At 38.1% G+C, this 10,133-nt stretch overlaps 1 protein-coding gene across 1 annotated transcript in view; it reads left to right on the top strand.

Annotated features, from left to right (window-relative positions):
• Window positions 1-10,133, top strand: part of OCA2 (OCA2 melanosomal transmembrane protein) — a 415,724-nt gene that overhangs the window by 62,567 nt on the left and 343,024 nt on the right. Inside the window, exon 4 of the mRNA XM_059372062.1 lies at window positions 7,720-7,818. Within this exon, the coding sequence (XP_059228045.1) occupies window positions 7,720-7,818 (99 nt within the window). The remainder of the gene's footprint in view (window positions 1-7,719; window positions 7,819-10,133) is intronic.

Raw genomic sequence — 10,133 nt, 5'->3', positions numbered from 1 at the left:
GCATAACAGTATTCATTATTTTTTCACCACACCCAGTGCTCCATGCAATCCATGCTCTCTATAATGCCCACCACCTGGTACCCCAACCTCCCACCCCCTGCCACTTCAAACCCCTCAGATTGTTTTTCAGAGTCCATAGTCTCTCATGATTCACCTTCCCTTCCAATTTCCCCCAACTCCCTTCTCCTCTAACTCCCCATGTCCTCCATGCTATTTGTTATGCTCCACAAATAAGTGAAACCATATGATAATTGACTCTCTCTCTGGCCATACCACCCTGAACGCACCCGATCTCATCTGATTCTATTTCTTAATAGTTGTAGGTCTATTCAGATTTTTCTTTTTCTTCATTATCAGTGTTGGTAGGTTGTGTATAGATAGGAATTTACCCATTTTGACTAGGTTATCCAATTTGTTAACATACAATCATTCAAACTATGCTCTTATAATCTTTTTTCCCCCCTGTAAAATGGTAGTAATATTCCTGCTCTCATTTCTGATTTTAGTGATTTGAGTTTCTCTCTTTTTTTCTTAGTCAATCTAGCTAAAGATGTGTCAATTTTATTGATCTTTGTAAAGAACCTACTTTTGGTTTCACTGATTTTCTCTATAGCTTTTCTCATCTTTATTTTATTAGTCACCTCTCATATTTATTTTCTTACTTCTTTCAGATTTTGGGTTTAGTTTATTTTTCACTTTCAATTTTTTTAAGGTATAAATTTAGGTTGTTGATTTGAGATCTTTCTTCTGTTTAAATGTAAATACTTACAGCTATAAGTGTCCCTCTTAGTACTGCTTTCGGTTCATCCTATAAATTTTGGTCTGTTGCATTTTCATTGTCATTTGTCTCAGGGCATTTGTCTTAAACTGTATTAGTTTGCTAGGGCTGCCATAACAAAGTGACATGGAAAGGGCATTTTAAACAACAGAAATTTATTTCCTCATAGTTCTGGAGGCTGTAAGTCCAAGATCACGGTGCTGACAAGGTCAGTTGCCTCAAATACCTCTCTCCTTGGCATGCAGATGGCTGCCTTCCTATTGCCCCTACACACTGTTATTGTACATGAATCTTTGGTGTCTCTTTCTGTATCAAATTTCCTCTTCTTACAAGGACAGTAGTCAAATTGGATTAGAATCCACCCTAATGACCTCATCTAACTTAATCACCTATTTAAAGATAACTCCAAACACAGTTATATATAAGATACTGGGGGTTAAAACTTCAACGTATGAGGGGCTTTTTTGGTTGGAGGGCATACACAATTCAGCCCACAGAAGATATTTTCTAATTTCCCTTGTGATTTCTTCTTTCACCCATTGGTTGGTTGAGTGTTTGGTTTAATTTTCATGTATTTGTGAATTTTTCAGTTTTCCTTTTGCTATTGATTTAAATAGCAATAAATTGGAAATTTAGGGAATTTCTATTCCCTATAGCTATAAAATAGCTATAAAACTAGCTATAAAATAGATATTTTATTGATTTGCTATTGATTTTTTTTAAAGATTTTATTTATTTATTTGACAGAGAGAAATTACAAGTACACTGAGAGGCAGGCAGAGAGAGAGAGAAGGAAGCAGGCTCCCTGCTGAGCAGAGAGCCCGATGCGGGACTCAATCCCAGGACCCTGAGATCATGACCCGAGCCGAAGGCAGCGGCTTAACCCACTGAGCCACCCAGGCACCCTGATTTGCTATTGATTTAAAAATAGTTAATTTTACTATGATCAGAAAAGATACATTGTATTATTCCAGTCTTTTAAAATTTATTAAAACTGGTTTCATGGCATAACATATGGTCGATCTTGGCAAATGTTACATGTGTACTAGAGAGAAATGTATAATTTTGCTGTTGTTGGGTAGATTGCTCTCTGTAGGTTTTTTAGGTCCAGTTGGTCTATAGTGTAGTGTGAGGCCTCCAGATCCATATGTATCTTTTGTTTGATTTCTAACCATTATTGAGAGTGGGGCATTGAAGTCTCTAGTCATTATTGTGGAACTATCTATCCCTTCAATTATAAGTTGTCTGCCTCATATCTTTTGGAGCTCTGATGTTTGGTGTATATTATTTACAATTGTTATTGACAGCATATAGTTGAGTCATATTTTTTGTTTTGTTTCCGTTTTAATCCCTTTGATTATATGCCTTTTTTAAAAAATTTTTTATTTTCTATAAACATATTTTTATCCCCAGGGGTACAGGTCTGTGAATCACCAGGTTTACACACTTCACAGCACTCACCAAAGTATATAACCTCCCCAATGTCCATATATGCCTTTTGATTGATAAGTTTAGTATATTTAAGGTATTTAAGGTTATCATTCATAAAAACAGAACTACTTTTGGCATTTTGTTTTCTGTTTTGTCCCTCATTTCCTTCATTACTGCCTTCCTTCGTGTTTAGTTGACTTTTGTAGTGACATGTTTTGATTCCCTTCTCATTTTCTTGGTGTATGTTTTATTATATTTTCTTTGTGTTTACAGTGACAATTATGTATGACATTCTAAAGTTATAACAACCTAATTTGAATTGATACCAACTTAACTTCAACTGCATACAAAAATTCTGCTTCTCTGTAGTTCTGCCGCCCTTTGTTATCGATATCACAAATTACCTTTTTCTACATTGTGTACCCATTATCATAGATTTATAATTTTTTATGGACTTATTTTTTAAATCTTGCAGAAAATAACTAGTGGTGTGTTAGGCTGAGGAAGTGGGAAACAGCCTTCATGATTACAACTGATTATAGACATTGTCTCTGAGCAGCCTGAGCTATAGGTTCTCTTTTTTGCAGTTAAATAAACTTAAAAGCCCAGTTATGCTTGCAGAGAACAAGGATAGTTTCTCTGAAGCTCTGTGTATATCTGGGTGAGAAATCACAGTTTCCTCCCAAATCTTCTAAAAAATGGCACATGAGTGGGTGGCAGGTTTGCTGCTCACTTTCCTTCCTCAGATCTGCTTTCTGTCAATGGACACACTTGGCTGTTGTCCGTGTGATCACTTTTGGGGCAAATCCAGCTTTTCCTAGCCTGCTGGTTTGCTTTTTTCCTTCTGGAAAGGTATCTTGGACCAGTGAATCCAGGATAAAATAGGCCAGAAACAAGAGTCAGAGATAGAGAGGGAAAGAGAGACAGAGGAAGGCAGTGGCATCATTTTGTACTCCTTGTTACTGGCTCTGGATTCCCTGCCAAGCAGAGCTGGCTTCTGTCCTGTATTGATGGTGTCTACATGATACAGAGATTGAGAAAGAATGAGATCAAACCTCTTTCTCTACACTGATGATCAAACCATTACCTCTCCAACATGTTCTTTGCATTAATCATTGTCTCATATCTGGTCTTTAGAAATGTGAATCTTCTCAGAAGTGTTTATTAGGTATTTAATATTTTTAACATTCTTAGATACATTTTTCCTTGATAAAATGACATAAATACCATAGGACTACCCAGTGTTTGGATCTAGAAAGAACTAGGGTGTCTGGAGCTAAGATAACGGTTATAGACAGTTGAGGGCTGGGAGGTGTTGCAAACACACTGTATCCATCTTGCGGGTTGGCATTGATGGGTCTTATTTACAATCATGGCAGCAAGGTTTCTTGATAATGGTGGACCTGAATCAATTCTAGCTGTTTAAAATTTACTGCTTAAGGGACAAGGGGTGTTAGAGAGGAGAAGGGAGTTGGGGTAAATTGGAAGGGGAGGTGAATCATGAGAGACTATGGACTCTGAAAAACAATCTGAGGGGTTTGAAGTGGCGGGGGGATGGGAGGTTGGGGTACCAGGTGGTGGGTATTATAGAGGGCACGGATTGCATGGAGCACTAGGTGTGGTGAAAAAATAATGAATACTGTTTTTCTGAAAACAAATAAATTGAAAAAATTAAAAAAAAATGCCAAAAAGAAACCCAAAAAGTGTGTCATAAGCTCCTAAGACAGGTGTCACCCACATATGACTCATCTGTTTCTCCACAGATAAAACAAAATATTTAAAAAACAAAACAAAAAAGAAATAAAAAAAAATAAAATGTGGCTAATACCCAGGGCTTTGGGGACAAGGATTTGTTCTCTTCTATAACTGAAAGGCATAGTAAGGTTCTCTGTGGACCATAAGCACCAAGATACTTCTTGCCCAGTGACTCCACTTCTAGGATTCTGTCCTAGGAAACTTTTGGAGGCACATACAAAGACTTATCTACTAGGACTTTCATAATGTTTGTTATTTATATTAGTAAAGAAGTAGAAATTCCCTAAATTTCCAATAGCAGAGAATGGTTATGCTTAATATGGGGATCCACATAAGGGAATATGAATATTGTAGAATAACATTTAATAACACAGAAATGTTAATGACTTATCTAAGTTAAACAATTAGAGAACAAAGCAACTTATTTGTTTGAATGTATGTCTGGAAACTCATATTTGAGGATGACTTTATTATTTTTTTTATTATGTTCAATTAGCCAACATATAGTACATCATTAGTTTTAGAAGTAGTGTTCAACAATTTGTTAGTTGCATATAACATCAAGTGCTACTTTAAAACTATTCATTTATATGTAGAAAACTAAAGATTGAAAGGAAGTTCTTTATTTTTTATTTTTTAGCTCTTTACTTAAATTCCACTTAGTTAACAAACATTGTAATATTCTCAATATAGTAATTCAACACTTCCACACAACACCTGGTGCTCCTCATGACAAGAGCACCCCTTAATCTCCATCACCTATTTCACCCATCCCCCACCCACCTCCCCTCTGGTAACCATCTATAGATAAGCTTGTATCTTTGAAATACAGAATTATATATAATAATTTTATCCGTTATTCTCTTCTGTAGTTTCCAAATTATCCAAATAAGTATTGCCTGCTTATAAGTTTACAGGCATATATGAATTTTACACATGTATACACAGAGTTGTTGAGACACTAGGAAAATAGACACTTGAATTTTGTGAATTTTGACAACAACCTGGGCTTAGATATGAAGTCAGAGAAATGTCAATGAGATTTTTTTTTTCAGAAGGAAAAAAGTTCAGGGATAATATAGATCTCATTAATATTTTTTACCTTAATTAAGTCAGAAAGAAAAATCACTGTGAAATACGTTTCTTGGGTAATCCTGAATCTTTTCTATATGCAGTTTGTGAGTTTTCTGTCTTCCAGGACAGAAGGGCAGGGTTCCTGTGAAGTAACTTGGTCTGAAGCCCTCTCTGAGCCTCCCTTCTTTCCAAAAATGAAATGGACTGGGAACAATGGAAAATAATGCCTGGACAATGTAAAATTAAATTTAAATTTGGAATAGCCTGAAGCCTTTGGGAAATTTCCCAGCAAAACTAATTTTATTTTTGGCTCTTTAGAATCATAACTAAATATTAAAAACTTAGAAACTACTTCCTATATACTTAACTACAATTATAAAATACTGTGTGTAAACAAAGTGCAATAGAAATGTTAAAAAATGAAATCAGCCATCTGTCCCTCTTTTGCTCAGCTTCTTTATTCTCTGTCATTTGGTCTTCTATATCACTAATTCTTTCTTCTGCCTCATTTATCCTAGCAGTGAGAGCCTCCATTTTTGATTGTACCTCATTAATAGCTTTTTTGATTTCAACTTGGTTAGATTTTAGTTCTTTTATTTCTCCAGAAAGGGCTTTTATATCTCCTGAGAGGGTTTCTCTCATATCTTCCAGATGTGTTCACCTCAGAGAAAATAAAATGTACTTTTGACTTTTCCCCATTTTTGATTTTTTTCCTTCGTGGCCATAAGGTGAATTCTCAGCATTGCACAATGTGGCACTGCCATGAGCTTTGCTGAGAGCCTGTGGATAATGCTTTCTAAGGAGCAATGGCACCTCCACTCTCTTGAACATGCTCTGCTCTTCAGAGGGTAGGTGGTATTTCTGAGCACATTATTGATCTGATAATGATTTACAAAACTGTTTCATGGAGTCAAAAAGGCAACTCATGCAAATAAGCTATGATTACTGGGATTAAACGAATTCATTAAGTGTTTAAGCACTGACATTGAACAGGGTACCAGTCAAGGTACCCGATAAAACAAGATGGAAATATCATGGCCGCCATTCATAAGAGGCTCACAGTGTTATAGAAATAATTGAATTGAATTGAAACTATGCTTACCATTTATATCTCCTAATTTAGTGTGACTCACTTTAGTGAGTTTTTCCTTTTAATCCACATTATACAGCTGAGAAAATGGAAGCTCAGAGTGGTTAAATAATGTGAGTGAGGTCTCGGTAACAGTCACCTTTCCCAGGAATGCTATCTAACAGACCACCCCAGGGAGTAATGGAAAACACTGGTTATTAGTTGACTCATTGAGACATTTATCTAAATGTGCCTAAGGCCCTTCTTCATTTACAGTTATGAGACATGAAAAATTTAAAACCCAACTAATTGTTTAAACCACTTTGAACAGCTAACAGTTAAAGTGTATAAATTATTAAATCACTCAAGTGGAATTCGTCTTCCATCTTTGCTCTCATGTGTGCTAGTTAGGGCATCTATTCTATACCTTGTTCTCTGCTGTGCTCTTCTTCCTGGCTATTTAAGCTCCTGAAGACAGAGTCCTCTCTTATCTGTGTTCCCCAGTAAAGTATGCAGGGCTGCCCAGAGGTGTACTCAGAGAACACATTGGTGGCCCAAGACAGACTCCCTTCCAGGCTCTGGTGTGGAATGGTAGGTGTGGTTGGGCACAGCTCAGGGCCCTGGTTTTATCCACCCATGAGACCAGTGTCTTATTGTCTGTTGTCACAGGTGCATGCTGGAATGAAAGGAGAAAGAGGGTGGAAATATATTTTTTTTCCTTTCTCTGCCTTTACTGTTATTGTCCCTGGTGAGTGTTTCACGGCATCCACAGCAGCTCTGTGTGGCCTGGGATCCTTTAGGAAAGGCAATGTATTTGTGTGTAAAATGACATATTCCCAACAGTTAATAATGAAAATTATTACTGCAGCTTTTCATGAAAAGCTGGTTGCTTTTAAACATCATGTGTCCTTGAATGAGGACCATATATGTTTGTGGGCTCTCTTGTGCTCTCTTGAGCTCCTGATTTGGATAAGTTTATGGTAGCCCTTCCTCTAGTGCAGGCCAGCCCAGTGGAGGGGGTGTCCCTATAGTGTGAAGCTTTGCTTTGTTTCACTTGTGGCTTCCATCCCCATGAGAGATCCATCGTTGCCATTTTATCATTTCATTTTGACCCCGTGGGTGCTGAGTTTTGCTGGTCTTCAATGGGGAGCCAGTAGGATTTTTTTTTTCCAGTAGGATATTTTAAATGTATGATATTTAAATACTGTGATCTTAGGAAGTAGAATTTTCCGAGTATAGAAAGGCCCATCAGACTTTGAACAGTTTTCTCCATGAAAAGTTCTGCATGGAATTGCAAAGCCTGAAAGTATTACTCCTACAGTGTCTGGTTTCTTATGTGTTTCTGTTTTGCATTGCCAACCTGGTTTATGCTGGCGAGGAGAGTTGTTTCTTTTTTTCTTCCCTTTTCTTTCTTTCTTTCTTTTTTTTTTTTTTTTTAGGAGAGTTGTTTCTAATGGTCTCTTTTAAACTATAGCTTTTTACAATTCAGTTATAACTTATGTAAAATTTATCACTGAATTTCAGGCATGTTCTTGGATATAGCCCCAATTACCAGTGAACACTTCCACCATTTTTGTGTTGGTGATCCTTTTTCCTTCACTGTGTCTTTCAGGTCTCACTCTTCTTTACCTCAGTTCTTCAGTTCCAGGTCAAAAGACCCCTATTTTACAGAAAACACCCCTTTGCTGAGAAATTCCTCACAAGAGAAAAGGTGAGTTTCCCCCCAACCCACTTGTAAAATAAGAAATCTCTGAGCATTGCCCTTGGCATTTATGTTGGAGAATTTCTCCCTGAGATGTGAATTTTCACCTGACATATTGTTTGGTCTCTGCCAGATCCTTGTCAGTTCAATGTAGCATACATTCATGATTCTAGTAGTTGTAGTCTATAGCTTGTGAATTTCCTTGAGCATATCTCTGTTCCCTTAAATAACACGTGTACACATTCATGCATGTACACAGCTCTGATGGGCCATCTTACCAGGCCAGGGATTCTGAGCTGGGTGAGGAAGACACAGTCCAGAGTTATTTTTTGTTGTAACTGCTGGAGCAGGGGTACTACTGGCATTTAAGGGTAAAGGGCAGGGATGCTGCTTAACATCTTGCAAAGCACAGGACACTTCTCCACCACAAAGGATTATCTGTCTCACATGTTTAGCGGTGAGATTGAAAATGTATGATTTAAGAGGAACCTCCACTTCCTGCAAGTTTGAAGGTCCTACTGGGGACAGATAGGATTGTTCTGGACTCTCTGATCAGAGCTGATCTGGAGGATAACTCTGTCCCCTAGGATAAAGGGCCCTGATCCAGGTATCCAAGCTCATCTCTTTTTCTTTTTGCAGACAAACTTTCTGGAAGCCTGAACTGCCTGCTCAGTATCCCCTCACATCCCACACATTGCAAACTTGGTGGCTTTGTGACAGACCCTTCCTTTCCTGTCGCCTGACCCCATGCACCTGCATCAGCAGGCAGGCTGCTGTGTTACCTACACCTCCCTCCCTCCCATCCTCTAAGGAGTTGCCCACCCTCTTTTCAGCCCTGTCTGCAAACATTGTGGGGGGGACTTCATACTTTATAGAGTGTATCAGAATTTTGGGGGGTACTTGTATGCAATGTGGATTTCTAGGCTCAGTTGCTGAAGACTCACTCCATTTAGATAGGGTGAAAGAATATGGGTTTAATCACCTCCCAGTGTAGGGACAGTCTGGCTCCCTCCGGGAGATTCCTGATGACAAGTTGTGTCTTCCTGCAAAAGTTCCCACTAAGGCCATTGACTAGACAAACTTCCTCCCCTTATTGCTCTCCAGGGAAGTCTCACTCAGAGGGGCTCAAATGTCACCATTGGTTCCCCTCCCAAATCCATCAAGAGTCAATTCTTCTGTGCTCTTAAATACCACACTCTCACCCATACTTTAGAACATGCCTTATGTTCCATAGTTATGCCTACCAGCCTACCTTTTCTTCGTCTCACATCCTAGTGTCCAGCACAGCCCCTGCAACCAGGAGGATAACTTATTTTTTCTCCATTTCTCCTAATACATAACTTTAAAAACAAACACTTAAAACATCAATTCCTTTACTTCTTTCATTTGAATTACTTGATAAACCATGAAAAACCCACAACAAATATCATCCTCATTGGGAAAAAGCTGACAGCCTTCCCGTTGAGATCAGGAACACAACAAGGATGCCCACTCTCACCACTCTTGTTCAACATAGTATTAGAAGTCCTAGCAACAGAAATCAGACAACAAAGAGAAATAAAAGGTATCCAAATTGGCAATGAAGAAGTCAAACTCTCTCTCTTCACAGATGACATGATACTTTATATGGAAAAACAAAATGACTCCACCCCCAAACTACTAGAACTCATGCAACAATTCAGTAAAGTGGCAGGATACAAAGTCAATGTACAAAAAATCAGTTGCTTTCTTATACACTAACAATGAAAACACATAAAGGGAAATTAGAGAATTGATTCCATTTACTATAGCACCAAGAACCACAAGATACCTGGGAATAAACCTAACCAAAGAGGTAAAGGATCTGTACTCGAGGAACTACAGAACACTCTTGAAAGAAATTGAAGAAGACACAAAAAGATGGAAGACCATTCCATGCTCTTGGATCGGAAGAATAAACATTGTTAAAATGTCTATACTGCCTAGAGCAATCTATACTTATTTTTCTTTTGAGATAAAGATTGAGGTTTTTTTTTTTTTTTAAATTTCTTTTCAGCGTAACAGTATTCATTGTTTTTGCACCACACGCAGTGCTCCATGCAATATGTGCCCTCCCCAATACCCACCACCTGGTTCCCCCAACCCACCACACCCCGCCTCTTCAAAACCCTCAGACTGTTTTTCAGAGGCCATAGTCTCTCATGGTTCACCTCCCCTCCCAATTTCCCTCAGCTCCCTTCTCCTCTCATTCTCCCCATGTCCTCCATGTCATTTGTTATGCTCCACAAATAAGTGAAACCATATGATAATTGACTCTCTCTGCTTGACTTATTTCACTCAGCATA

Source organism: Mustela nigripes, chromosome 13, assembly GCF_022355385.1.
Source record: "Mustela nigripes isolate SB6536 chromosome 13, MUSNIG.SB6536, whole genome shotgun sequence".
In the NCBI taxonomy this organism is placed as follows: Eukaryota; Metazoa; Chordata; class Mammalia; order Carnivora; family Mustelidae; genus Mustela; species Mustela nigripes.
The sequence above is the reverse complement of the archived record's forward strand: the minus strand, read 5'-3'. Positions and strand labels throughout refer to the sequence as shown.